This window comes from Hoplias malabaricus, chromosome 10 (assembly GCF_029633855.1).
Source record: "Hoplias malabaricus isolate fHopMal1 chromosome 10, fHopMal1.hap1, whole genome shotgun sequence".
In the NCBI taxonomy this organism is placed as follows: domain Eukaryota; kingdom Metazoa; phylum Chordata; class Actinopteri; order Characiformes; family Erythrinidae; genus Hoplias; species Hoplias malabaricus.
This window is the reverse complement of record NC_089809.1, coordinates 22,753,327-22,768,296: the sequence shown is the minus strand read 5'-3', so window position 1 is coordinate 22,768,296 and position 14,970 is coordinate 22,753,327. Positions and strand designations below refer to the sequence as shown.

The 14,970-nt window shown below is 35.2% G+C and overlaps 1 protein-coding gene across 3 annotated transcripts; it reads left to right on the top strand.

The window, feature by feature from the left end:
• The first annotated feature begins 1,459 nt into the window (after positions 1-1,459).
• Positions 1,460-12,223, top strand: hormad1 (HORMA domain containing 1). Of its 3 annotated transcripts, none has more exons than XM_066682873.1 (16): positions 1,460-1,598; positions 2,134-2,225; positions 2,336-2,483; positions 2,904-2,967; positions 6,001-6,037; positions 6,162-6,182; positions 6,268-6,294; positions 6,421-6,488; positions 6,616-6,767; positions 7,726-7,883; positions 8,119-8,208; positions 8,294-8,345; positions 8,679-8,722; positions 11,106-11,171; positions 11,355-11,399; positions 11,867-12,223. In XM_066682873.1, the coding sequence occupies exons 2-16, from the start codon at positions 2,187-2,189 to the stop codon at positions 11,954-11,956; spliced, it is 1,101 nt and encodes a 366-aa protein (XP_066538970.1). In that variant the 5' UTR covers positions 1,460-1,598; positions 2,134-2,186; the 3' UTR covers positions 11,957-12,223. The 3 variants fall into 3 exon arrangements, with proteins under 3 accessions (XP_066538970.1, XP_066538971.1, XP_066538973.1); XM_066682874.1 differs by having other exon boundaries at positions 1,462-1,598; positions 2,155-2,225; XM_066682876.1 differs by having other exon boundaries at positions 1,538-1,651; positions 2,155-2,225.
• The last annotated feature ends 2,747 nt before the right edge of the window (positions 12,224-14,970 follow it).

The following is a 14,970-nucleotide window of genomic DNA, read 5'->3' as shown; positions in this document are numbered from 1 at the left end:
TGGTAATCTTCACTGATCTCAAAGAGCTTCTGACAGTATACTGCAGCTACTCTTTATAAAGACCCTTCTCAGCAGTCAGGGTTTTTTTTGGACACTACCACTGTTGTCCTAACTATATTTGTTCTGTTTTACTGTTTGCTCAAACCTTTTCCATAAAGGTGCCTGACCCAACCAATCGGAACATATTAATTCTGAGTTGTTGTTTACTTTTCAGAGTGTAGTAGCTTCAGAGTGAGGTAACCTGGTGTATTGTGCAATTTTCTTCAATAAAATGTCTTATCTAAAATGAGTATTTTATTCATTTGTATTTGTTTGAAAATATTTTAGTGATAATAATAATAATAACAACAATTATTCATTCATTCATTATCTGTAATCGTTTATCCAGTTCAGGATAGTCCGTATTATTTGAGGTTATCATCCAATACCTAGTTTTACTGGTTAATAAATAATGATTTTAAATAATGTGTGTTGTTGTTTTAAAAAATTCATGCGATCAAGGAGAATCTGAACAAAACATTGTTCTTCTTATCTAATCTTATATTTCTTATTTGTTTTATATTATCATTTTTTGTATTTACTGTGATTATATATAAATTTATACAATCACCACACGTACTGAGAAGGCATTAGTTTAAATATATAAACATCTTAGTGGCCTAATACGATACTGTATATAAAGTTGTGAAAATATTAGTAAAGAGTCATTAAAAATGTACCTATACACAGCAAATTCTCCAGTGTTAAATCAACACTATTAGTGTTAACCTAACACTGAGAGCGTTAAGTTATTACACTTATTACTTATTACTAATAGTGTTGATTTAACACTGGAGAATTTGCTGTGTATGCTGTATATTACACTGAAATACATCTTCGGCCTCAGAGACCTTAGAACTTTACATTTTCTTTTATTTATTTATTTATTTATTTTTATACAGAAATTATCCAATGGCGAGGCAAGTTTGAATGATGTGTAAAATGACCATAAATAGACCACCAGTGCCTCTGCTTTATTATCGGTTCATGTAGTCTAGAAATCTGAGTCAACTCCTGTTTCTGTTCCTGTTCACAAATCAGTCTTCAATGTTACGTACACATTCAATGTAATAATATTAGGATTTTAACATGTTACCTTTATGATCTTCTTCGCTGACACAGTAAGGGCCCCATTCAGAAGATGTTATTCTATTCAAACTGCGTGAGTTCAGTTTGATGTCTATCGTCCTTTTTTACCAAATGATGCCCGTTTATTTACATGTCCTGATTGTGGAATGGAAATTAATTTTTGTCGCAAACGGCACATTTGTACTTTATATTAACCTTTGTAAGGCCATTTTATAAAAGCCTGTGTGTTGTGAAAGTATGCATTTCTAGTGTAAACTGTCTCAACATCTGTGTGGCGGACAATTTGGAATCGAGTCCAATGATTTAGAGTCGACTACTGAGTCGGATGACTGTGAATGATTCGTGGAGATCGGCGGGAATTTGAAACAAAAGGCTATCGCTCTGAAATCCCTCTTAACCACCGATACTCTTCACTAATAACTCAGACGTTTTTCTGAAGTAAAATACGCAAAGGAAGAAACCATTAGCTGGTAATATAAATGTCATTTTTAAATGAACTAATATACAGCGTGAGACTTGGAAGGTACCCAACTTTAGCATTTATCAAGTGAACAAGTAAAATGATCGCTGTAAGGATCTCATTCACGTAGCTAATATACAAGGACATGATCCTGTAAGAATAACTTATCTAAATTAACGTAATAACTAGCTACTGACTAATTAAATGAGGCTGCTAAAATTGTTACTAATTAAAATGTTTAGTCTCAGCTTTTTAATTTCCACAACAAATTATATGGAAATACGTTTAATGAATGGGAGACAGTAGTCAGTAGTGTCGTATCTGCCGCTAGATACTTCAATGTTGATAAAATATATATTGCTAATTGGCTAATGCTACATTCTTCACTGGGCAGCACTGCAGACATTTTAGAAAATATAGATTGACTTATCTTCGACACTTCTAACGGGTATTAGATTATGACCGTTTAGTACATATTTAAAAATAAATGCTGACCTGTGCCTATAACCACTGTTACATTGTGCAGATACTGCTTACTCTTTCAGACAGATCACATCTTTTTTCAGAGAGATTTGACATACTCCTGATTTGACGCATCATGGCCTGCGAACAGCGGTTATACACCACAGTCAATCAGGTAGAGGCATATATGTTTCAACTAGGAAGTGTACATTAATTGCTAAATATTTTAGTGATTGTTGCAAATATTGTTTATAGCTATATATTGATGTATATTTTTATTTTTAGAATTCTACTCAGATACTGCCCAGAGTGGTTACCACAGAGCAGCAGTCACTGGTAGTGGTTAAGAAACTGCTGGCTATTGCTGTCTCCAGCATCACTTACCTACGAGGTCTTTTTCCTGAAAAAGCTTATGGGAGCAAATATGTTGAGGGTAAGACTTTATATATTTGGTTGTTTAAAAATATTTTTGCGAGATTTGTATTAATGTTTACATAGACATTTTCCACGTTTTCTGCATAAAGCAGTTTCTGAGGTCAAAAACACATTTAAAGCCAAAATGTAGGTATTGACTATCTAAATTCCTATTGTATAATGTGCCAGACATCATGCAGGATGTTCATTATCATTTAATGTAATTTTTGCTTTTAGATGCATTAGAATCTTTAGCTATCTTGTTCCTAGCAAAATAATTTTATAAAAAATTCTCGTTTGTTAAGTTTCTCTAGAATGAATCATTTCACATTAAATAGCTGGATGATTTTGATCTACATCTTAAACAATGAACTATGAAGAAATGTAGTAAAACTTGTAATATTTACTTTCAACATGTATCCTGTCATATCCCCCACAGAACAGAAAGTGATGATTCTTCGAGAAGAACGAACTTGCCCCGGTGCAAGTCAGATAGTCGAGTGGTCAGTATCAGTGGTTTGGATATATGACATAAAATCGGTAGCTGGTCAACAGAAAATTTCTTTTATACTGCCAACACAAAACAGTCAAAAAAACAGTTAGTTACTAAAATGTCTGACTACCTATGTATTCTGACTTTATCTCATATGACATTTACTACATAATTATAATAATTGTGCATAATGTATACTTCTGACAACATTGCACGTTTAGTGTTTTTTATTGCTCAGTTTGTAACAGCCATTGTCAAAAAAACAAAACATTTTCTCACATGAAATTATTTTCTCCACTTGTGAATTTTTAATTGGATCTGATGCCATAGATCAGGTTGCTTCTTTTAAATAAACATTCCCAAGGGTGGAACTTTTCCGCCTTGCACTCAGTGATTCTGGGTTCGGCTCTGGACCCACCGTGACCCTGAACTGGATAAGTGGTTAAAGGCAATAAATGAATGAACGTGCAAAACTCTAAATATTCTAGCTTTCCCACTGTTACAAGTGGATATGTTTACAATGCAATATGTTTAAAATTCAGCATTTGGGAGTGTTTATTTGTTTATTCATGTATTATTTTAAACTCTTTTTAATCTTTTAAAGCTTGAGGTGGTAATGCTCTAAGAATGTTTTCATGACACAAGGCATTGTTAGAAAATGTTATTGTTCCAGTGAAATCTTTCTTTGTGAATTTGAGTAGTTTTCATATGTGAACATACGCACACACACACACATGTCTATATATATATATATATATATATTCAGTCTACGTTTTAAGAAGCATGACCTTTGTCACAGTGTTAATATTGCGATAAATATTGAGATCAATCAATCAATATAGAAAAACTTATCGTAAACTTAAAACATTTTTGGCTATGTTGCCCAGCTCTAATATTCGTATTATAATCATACACAAGATAAGATGTTAAATATCCTCTGCCAATCCATTAGCGCTTCACGCACTCTTCCTATCGGTAGCCACATAACTTCTATTGTTCTAATCCTACAGCTACACACTAAGGTTGCTGTGGCTGTTTATGATCCGATCAGCAACCAGTTACCCATAACATTTACAGTTACTTATTGAGCCCATCACATGAGTACCCAAACCAACCACTGCATTGCTATCTCTTCACAGGGGTCATTAGGTAGGCACATCCCCTTGTCAGTGTTCTTTTGAATTAAGCCCATGACACCACCAGAAGGCTCAACAGTGAAGTCTAGCATTCCAGACCCACCCCCCTCCAAGCTAGCTTTACAGTCCTACCTTACCCTTAAGTTTCAACAACCGTAAATCCAGGCTGGCCTCCCTGGTGACTAAGGCTGTACCAAGCACCACTGGCGCCATTAATGCATGCTCAGTGCTACCAGTTCCATGTGATCTTTACATGCTATATCACCAACCACCACAACAGCACCTCTACAGTGCATTTCCCCAACTAGTCTGTGTTCTCCTTATCCACAACCACTGACTACACCTTTCAGCTGTTCAATTAACTGCAAAATATATATTTTATATTCTCGCTGACCAAAGAAAAACTTAATTTTTGTACATTTTTGTTTACTACAACATTTGAGCACAGTAGCTGACCTTCTCATTGTGTGAAATTTTTATGGTGAATATAACAATAGAGAAGCTCCAAAATTACTGGGAATAGATAAATATTTTAAAATTGACTTACATTGACAGTTAAGAAGGTTTATTCCTTCTCCTTTAAAGTTATGATTTTGGAGATACATATTTTTCTTTGAACAACTGTGATATAAAATATAAAGGCTACCGTTAATTTGATGGTCATAATTTACTAAAATTTGTCTTGTTGCAACTCCTGTTAGAAAACTCTTTTATAGTTAGCAGCTATTATGTTACATTTATTTTCTGTCTGCTTTAAGATCAGCCCTACTATCAACAAGTACCAAGGCATATATACTATAGAGTGCGACAGAGTTGTAGGGCCATGCCATTGAAAAAATAAAAATTCAGAGAATAAAGTCCGAATCCTGAGAACAGTCTCTGAATAATTCTGAGAATAATGTTGGAATAATTCAGAGAATAGTGTTTGAATAATTCTGAGAAAAAATGTCAGTATAATTCTAAGAATAAAGTCAGAATATTTAGAGAGTTCATTCATTCATTCATTATCTGTAACTGCTTATCCAGTTCAGGGTCACGGTGGGTCCAGAGACTAACCTGAAATCAATGGGCACAAGGCAGGAATACACCCTGGAGGGGGTGCCAGTCCTTCACAGGGCAACACACACACACATACTTTTGAGTCACCTACCAACGTGTGTTTTTGGACTGTGGGAGGAAACCGGAGCAAACCCACCGGAGGAAACCCACGCAGACACGGGGAGAACACATCAACTCCTCACAGACAGTCACCCGGAGCGGGAATCGAACCCACAGCCTCCAGGCCCCTGGAGCTGTGTGACTGCGACACTACCTGCTGCGCCATATGTAGACCGACAGACTCACAGTCTGCACCATAGAGTGAGATATGAAAGAAGCAGAAAAGTGAACAGAATGATTTATTAAATACATCGACACGACATGACAACTAACCCCGTCAGTGCAGCCCCTGACTGTGATGTATATGGCTTTAGTTTATTTATATACTCTTCTGAATAAACAGGTACTTGCGCAGATTCAGGGGTTAAATACTTATCACAACCTGGTGCTGATGTGGCAGAGAACTATATAAGTATATTCCCGAAATCTATAGCATAGTATGACTTCAGCAATACACTGCATTCCTCAGTTACACTGTGGTTGTGTCTGCCACATTATACGTGCAGTGAATTATTCCCACATTATTCTCAAAATTGTTCAGAGATTAAGTAGTCTTGATAAGAAATAGCACTGTGTGTGGACTACATTTAAAAATTACCAGAATGTCTCCTGACAAAAAGGAAATTAATAAAAGCCCACATTGTAATGTTGCCTGGTATTAACCTGTAAGCAGTTTATAAAGGAAATGTGTCATAGTATACAACATACAGCACAGAAGAAATTTAGCTAAATATTTCTTGTAATTTTAGGCTGCAAGGATGCTTTGATGCCCTACAGAAACGATACGTGAGTCTGTGCTTACTTAAAAAGTATATCTGTGAGTGTGGGTAAAGTTTGCCAGTTATGTAATTGTATGTTTTGCATTTTCCATTTTAAATGCATTTTCACCTCATCTGCCTGTGCTTATCAGCTCCGTATGGTTTTACTGTCTGTAAGTACATATATACAATACCCATGACAATATAATTATCTGGGCAGCTTTCGATTTTATATGTTTAAAAACTTTATTTATTTAGATATATTCTGATCCAGAATTGCCACAGGTATGTAAAATTTTTTAGAATTGTTACTGGTAGTTGGGAACTTACCTTTAGCTGTATGATTTTGACATTCACATTAATATATTATGACCTACAGATTTAAATTTTACACCCATTATTCATTTTTAGAAAATAACAGAGTGCTACCAGTTCAGAATCCAGTACACTGAAAAGGGGCCTCAGTTGGATTTTGAAAGGTGATCTGTTAGATAATTTAGAAGTGCAAAATAATTGCCAAATAACAATAAAAATGTAGAATTCAGTAGATTCATAGATTCATGCTAAACTATTGCAATTTTTCTCTATCCTGTGCTATTTTGTTAGCAAAAGCCAAAAGCGTGTGACTAAAATGGACTGCAGTGACATAAAGAAAGCAAGTATTCTGCTTGTGCGTAAACTTTACACACTAATGCAGAACCTTGGACCTCTACCTGACAGTGTCTGTCTCAATATGAAGCTTTCGTACTATGATGAAGGTTAGTCTTATTTGGTTAATGATAATTAACCAACACAGAGAAGAAGCTACAGAAAAAATGCTCAAATAAAAAATCCTCCATTTTGTTACCTCTTTTTACATTTTACATTTTTTGCCGGACCGCCTATATATGTCCAACGATATAAAATGGTTTGTGAACCGGAAAAATTAGTTTCCAGATGGAACCAAAGTAGGTTCTTCAGTACGAACTGTGGCTGAAAAATAAGAAATAAGACAGGAGCACCCTTGGTTAGTTCACAAGCTCAGCAGGATAGCTCGGAACATTTACACACGTATTGTATCTCACAGAGAGAGGAGGACTGGTGAATTTGTCTTATTTCGTGTGAGTGTCTTTGTAGTGGGGAGACATTTTGTGACGTTAGTGTGTTTATAAAACTCCATATAGCTGCACACAGCCACGTTAAACTTCACATGCTCTCCTCTAACAAGTTACATTGAATAAATAATTGTAATTCTTAAAATAATAAAATAATGTTCTTGGTCGTCCTTGTTATTTGGTTGTAGATCACCTAGTATTTATTTTTAAATAAAATGAACAAAAAAAAAAAAAACACTGATGCCAGTGTAATATATATAATGAACAAAACTTTGTGCTCCTTTTTTTTCATTTCTGCATTTATTAGTCTTGCCCTCCAAATTTTCTGTACAACACAATCACATAATAAAAAAAACATTCAAACAAAGACATTGATATGAAGCACCAAAGCTTCTCCAGACCTTCCCATGACAAGGGTATGTATTTTGGGCTTTGCCAGAAAAACCTCTGTGACAATGGCTATATGGCTAATGGCGGTCCGTAAAATCTAGGCTTGCCTAATTTTTCTTTGCTCTTGTATTTATAGATATATTTCCTATATTTTTACTTTTTATCATAACTTGGATAGTTTCAGCTAGTGTCAAAGAATTATTATCTCTTTATATACTGGTCTTTGTGACAGTCACTCCCCAGGACTACCAGCCACCAGGCTTTAAGGAGGGTGACAACAGCACATTGATATTTGAGAAAGAACCAGTAAATCTCACCATGGGTGAAGTTGTGACACCTTTCCACACTCTCAAAGTGGATGTCACCACAGAGCGAGAGAGACTTGAACAGGTGCAGTTACAAACTAAAACTGAATATAACAAAGATAAATGTAGAATTAAATTTTAAGAAATTATATCAGTGAGTTTGGGCCCATTTCAGGCTCTTCATGTGAATTCTTTTATACAATGTTTAAGGAAACATGCAAATGTGTTTGGCAAATGCTTAACTATACATGTATATAAAATGTTGCAATGAAGTTGCATTAGACATAGTTTAAAGCTACAATTTATGACTGTATTTGCAGGTAGATGATGATGAGCCCATATGTGCTAGAGATAGATGGGCTTTGAACATGACTGAAGAAAAAATTGTAGCTATTTCCAAAGTTCAGCAGGTGAGAGACAGTTACATTTTGTTAGTTAACTGTTAAAACTGTATTTAAGTAATAAAAAATCTTACAGCAGTTTTTCTGTAAGCAGGACTTTATATCCAAAGAAAATGTTGTTTGTAACACCGGTATTGAAAACTCAGGTGAGCTGAATTTAATGGTTTGCTCTTTTTATTATGTAAATATCAACACTTAATTTTATTTGTTTTATATTATAAACCTAATATAATGCAATGCAAAATAACACATAACATTTTAAATATATAGGATATCTAAAACCTGATATCATGACAAGAAGTATTCTTGTAGATAAAACATTGCTAGGAATTAGTGATACATTTTTTATGAATTTACATGAAGGTGGGTGTCAGAGCAACTATACAGGGCTTGTGCATGCTAGCACAGTTCACACATAAAAATGTGTATCTGTACTAGGTGTTGTACATGATACTAGTCATGTTTTGGCATTTACACAGGCATGAGTAAAGAAGATATGTCGGAGAATTCACAGCACATTCAGGTAAATATGTCAGACGTTTTATATTTAATACTTACTATTACCTTGCTATACATGATGTTTTGGCTTCATCTGTTACTCCATTCCACTTTTATTGATCAAGTGTTTCATATCATTATTGCTTTGGCAACTTTGAGGTGATACGTATTTCCAGCACAAAGAATAAATATTGACAAGTATCTCTGCAGAATACAGACAGGCAGGTTGTGACTGTAAGTGTTTGAGGAGTTTTAATTCACATGGAAAAACATTCACAAGAGTCCAGCCAGTAAACAGACACCATAGGGCAAAAAATGTAGGAAGATCATGAGCAGTCCTAAGAATTGTGTACACATTATGTAAAAATATGGCAGCAGATCATTTATAATTTACAATAATTTAATGAATTAGAAACATTCTGGGAGGTGGACTGGTGAAGCTGTGGCAGGTGTGGATGTGGCTGATGATGGGATGAGGAGTATGTTTTTTAGTAAATATTCCTCTGAATATCTACTACAGTATATCTGTATATACCTGTATATTCTGGTCATTTTTCAGTGTTTTGTTTCTGCTTCTAAATTAATACACGGTGCAAATACTTCCCATAAGCTTCTGGAGACATAGAACAAGACAGCAATAATTTATTTTAGGAAATTTAAGGTGCACTAATTCAACAAAGCAGTGTTTTATATTTCTAAAGCTATGTTTTCTATCAGACTTTTATTGCTGTGCATATGAATCAGACTGATAAAACTATATGCTATTTTTCTATGAATACTTACATTCATAATAACCTGAATATCTGATGTCCTTGAACTGATAATTATTATTTTTAAAGGTCTTCAGATGTCTGATAAATTGTTTTAATTTAACAAAGTCCTTATCCAGAAAGGTTGGGAAAATTTCTAAGCATTCAATAAAACCCAATTCACTTTATGTAAGAGACAAAAGAACAACTAAACAATTTTCTTTTTTTTTAATGGCAAACTTTTGGTAAATGTAAATAAAATAAAAAAAATCAATGCCTGTAACCCTTTCAACAAAAGCTGGGACAGGCATGTTTTCAACTGGATTGCAAAATTCTGTTTGGTAATTGAAGATGCCAAATATTGCAAGTTTGCTTGTGGAACTTTTGCTCATACTTGCTGTGTACAACCCTTAAGTTGCTCAACAATCTGGACACACTTGTCTGATATCCCTCTTCATGATGCGCCATACTTTTGCAGTGTATACTTTTGCATTTGGACTGCAGAAAGGACACTCAGGCACATACACTCTATATCTACGAAGCTACACTGATGTGATTCATGCAAAATGAGGCCTCTTTCCACAAAGTACCAATATAAACACCTTACTTTTTCCCAGAAAACATCTCAGATGACCTGAGGACTCTAAATTAATGTGTGACTTTTTAATTACATAAGAGTTTCATACTACATTTCTTTGTCAAGTAGTGAACTGTATTAAAGGTGACATTCACAATTTTATTTAAAAAAATAAACACTTTTTGTAAAATACGGAAGATGTTTGCATTTGCTAGCTCTCCAGTCTGTTTGCATGTCTGTAAGTGTGTAAAAAACAAACGGTCTCAGTCAGGTTTGAAAGGCTTTCTGTCTCTTCTCATGGAAGAGCACAGGCATGTGGAGTTTTTTAGACAACAGAGGGAACTCCAAACTTAGAAAAGCCCAAACTGAGAGAAGGATATTGCTCTATTCCTGCTTGTTATGCCTCCAAACTCAGGAGACGGCTAACTGCGTTACTGCACAGTGCTACAAAACTTAACGAGTTTGGTTACAAATGAGTTTCTGTGAAAATTTAAGCAATGAATAAAAACTTACAGACATGTACATACAACAGTCGTTATTTTCCCCTCAAACATACTGCAGATATTCTGGATGTAAACAAACCAGAGAGAACAGCGTTTCTTTACCATTGTAGTCATCCCCTCTAAGTGACAATGATTTTCCAAAATACTCCAGACCCCATGTGGCTATGTCCATCAGGGTAGCATGACAGTATAGTCAACAGTACCGCCTGAGGGCTTGATGGTCTCACACATTCACCAGCGGTTTCTTCCCTTGGCCTTTACCCAGCAACATTTCTCCCTGAATCTTTTCATGATATGAATTCTATGTAGTGAAAGACATCTAAAAACTTTAATTTTACCCATCCCTGTTTTTTTCTAACCTTATTTATCTTTGCAAAACACAATCAAGCTGGTCAGTAAAATAATTGATAATCTATGCTTTGTAGTTTTGTCAGTAAAATAAAGTTTCAAGCAAATGAACAAATGACAGATTCATGATTTTACTGCATTTAACAAAATGTCCAACATCCTTAAAAAATGAAAAAGTGAAAAAGATCCTTAGTATTTTGCTGAATTAATGATTGAAGTCTTATTATAAAGGTGGACAGTCTTGTGAAGAATACTGCTGCTCTCACGGTCGACACCAAGAAAAACAGGAGTGGACATGTATGGGAGTCTTCTGTACTAAATGATTTTTGACAATTTTAATGTGTAGTCATTGTTAACTAGTGCTTTTGTAGGTATAAATACAGATTGTTTCTACAATTTACTACTATATATGACATCCACAATTTAGAGTTTTTCAGAGAAATTTACGAAAATGTAAAAGGCAAATTTTTTTCATTATAGGAGAGAAAATCAGGTGCACCGGCCTCATCAACAAACAAGACATTGGTAAGCTTTCTATCTGAATTGAGTAATTCCTTGTGTAAAGCCTTGATTATAAAAACAGTTGACAGATTTGCACTGGGAGGCAGAGCCACTAAGCCAATCTTGAGGCCAAACATTGTTGTCAGAATAATGGAAATGTTTAGTGTAAATAAATAACTTATATATGTATCTATACCAAAACCAAGCTCAGTGCTCATTTGATCAAGGATTTTTTTTTCTGATTTTCTTTTGATCAAATATTTAATAAAAATTTTACTTTAAGAAAGTGTTATACTGTTAACCTAAGTATACTGTGATTAATCATATTATTTACACGTATGTTAAAATGAAAAATGGAAAACAAAAATGCCATTCTGGCAATAGCCACTTCTACTTTAGAGGTCAGATTATGAAATGTTAGATTAGGAGCATTTTGCTACTGGAATTGCATGCCCTGCCAGTCTTTTAAAAGACCTCTCTTGTCTCTGTAGGTTTCTCAGTTTCAGTTTCCACTTAGCCAAGATCTTCAACCATCTGCTCCAAAAAGACGCAAATTTAGTGTGCCTAAAGAATGCCGCTGAAGGTCTTCACAACAGTGAATATACACAAACAGACTGGTGAGGGCTGAGAATCTTCATATATAAAATATCACAACACCAACAATCTGCAGAATTTTTATGTTTTAAAAGAAGACAATATTAATTACGTATTAAGATATATTCTTTGGAAATTAATATAGTATTTTGTGATGCATTTACTTTGTAGTTTCTATAATTTGTTAAGAAATATATCATTTATTTCAAGAGTGCCTGAAATATATTGCTAACTTAATATTTATAAGTGTTCCTAAAGACTATATGTACAGAAACATGAATTATAATTGCATATTTACATGTTTTCTTATTCTGTTTGGAAATAAAATGTTCAGATTGTAAAAAGGTTTGAGCACTGACAGGTTTTCATCTTGACCACAGTCAGACATACTTAATGGTAGTCCACAAGATGGCAGCAGTCACATTATTTCTATAAAGAATTGGTGCAGTAGATAAAAGAGCCTTGGTTTTTGATGAGGTAAAAACAAGCCATTATAGCCACTCAGCACTCTGAGATAATTTCAAAATGCAGATGGTGTGGTTTTATGCACATGGAAGTGTACAGTTTTTGATCATTTTGGATGAGTGTAAAATTTGCAAACAGACCTAAAATATATTTATATAAGATAAAATCTTTCATTCTACTAGTTTTAATTACTGGATTAATATAGCAATTCTTCTGTGTTGTTTATCTATTTTCTGCTGGTCAGACATGTCCAGATGCACAGCTCCGGTCTACCACAGATCAATACTGCCACAAATTAGTCATGCATGCACACACAGACACACTGAGTGAGCGCCAGAGTTCATTAAATAATCTATAAAATTGCATGCCGGAAATACACAGTATTCCACTGCTGTGCTACTTTTTTTATGAGGTTAAATACATTGAATTGTCTAATAAACAGTGTTTGGAGAGCCTATGTAATATAAAATACTGATGCTTAAGATGTAAGTGCAATGCTGCTTAGCCTGTATGGTTGCTGAGATTGCACCAAAGAAGGATAGATTCAGCTGGAAATCCTTGGTCAGTTTAAAGAGTCATCTGACCAGTGTGTAAATTAAGACTTTTCCCTGCTCAGTATTCTAGATGTCTAGCACTTTTGACTCTAGAAGTGTTTGGTGTGGCTGTGGAGCTTGAGCCTCTGACTGTGAGCTGTCAGGCTGATTAGAGACAGTGAAGACCCCTCAGTCTGTTCACACATCTGAGCTGCTGTCAGGCCATGAGGGGGAGGCAGAGTGTTATTACCCCTCAGGGCTTCTGCCCCAGGAGAGCAAAGGAGCTCTGGACATTTAGCAGGGGACCCTGATCCCCTGACCTTGCCAGAAGGGCAGCAAATGTTTTGCTGCTGATTAGTAATTCTTCAGTGAAGCAGCCTGGCTAAACCTTATCCCCTCAGCATGCCTCAAACGAAGAAGAGGCCATGGGCTTTTCTTTAGGATCTACAGACCATGCCTCAGTTTAGTAAAGAACTGTATGGGCTATCAAACCTGACTAATATTAAATGTAAAAGTTTGCAGTGAAAACCCTTCTCTCCTCTTGCAGAATTTTAATTTATACTGGCTTGAATGCTGAAATTCTTCAAACTATTATCCCTTTAAAACAATTGACTGATATTACGCTTCATTTTGATGGACGGGAACACAAGTGTAGAAATAATATTTGATGTTTTTATTTGCTGCTTTATTTAATATGATGTAAATGTGTAAATGTCTGTCTTCTGCTTTAAATGCAGTGTCATGGAGATATGCATGGTCTGTTGTGCAAGATGGGTTGGTATTATATCACTGCAATATCCTGCACTTTACAGGTTTAAGCTTTCATAATTTTCAAATGACATGGCCCTACATCCCGCACTGTCCTCTGTAATACAGCCTTGCCTGAGAGAAATCATTGATACATGGCATAATGTTCAAGTGCAATTATGAAATCTTTAGAGCAATTGAAACCTGTGAAGCCTTTGCCCTCTGTAGTTTGATATTAGCATTTAATTTTTGAAAATGATATTACTTTTTCAGATGTTTCTAGTTCATTTTCAAATTCTTTCTAGTAGTTTTTTTGATACATGGCTAAAGTAAGGGCATAAATATTCATCGTAGTTTGCTACATATACAGGTGTATCTCAGTAAATTAGAATATCATCAAAAAATTCATTTATTTCAATCATTCATTAAAAAATTGAAACTCATAGATTCATTACAAACAGAGTGATCTATTTAAAGTCTTTATTTCTTTTAATGTTGATGATTATGGCTTATTCCAGGTAGGCTCTGGACCCACCGCGACCCTGAATTGGATAAGCGGTTACAGATAATGAATGAATGAATGAATGAATGAATGATTATGGCTTACAGCCAATGAAAACCCAAAAGTAATTAAGTAAGTAAAAATGTAAATATTACATAAGATACATTAAATACAGACATTTTAATACAGAAATGTTTGCCTATTGAAAAGTATGTATGATATACGCACTCAATACTTGGTCGGGGATCCTTTTGCATGAATTACTGCATCAATCCGGGGTAGCATGGAGGCGATCAGTCTGTGGCACTGCTGAGGTGTTATGGAAGCCCAGGGTTTTTTAATAGCGGCCGTCAGCTCGGCTGAATTGTTGGGTCTGGTGCCTTCCTATTGACAATACACCATAGATTCTCTAAGGGTTTAGGCCAGATGAGTTTGCTGGCCAATCAAGCTCAGTGATACAGTGGTTATTAAACCAGGTATTGGTACTTCTGGAAGTGTGGACAGGTGCCAAGTCCTGCTGGAAAATGAAATCCACATCTCCATGAAGATTGTCAGCAGAGGGAAGCATGAAGTGCTCGAAAATTTCCTGGTAGACTTTGGACTTGATGTAACACAGTGGACCAATTCAAGCAGATGACATGGCTCCCCAAGCCATCACTGATTGTGGAAACTTCATGCTAGACTCAAGCAGCTTGGACTGTGCCCCTCTCCACTGTTCCTCCAGACTCTGGGACCTTGATTTGCAAATGAAATG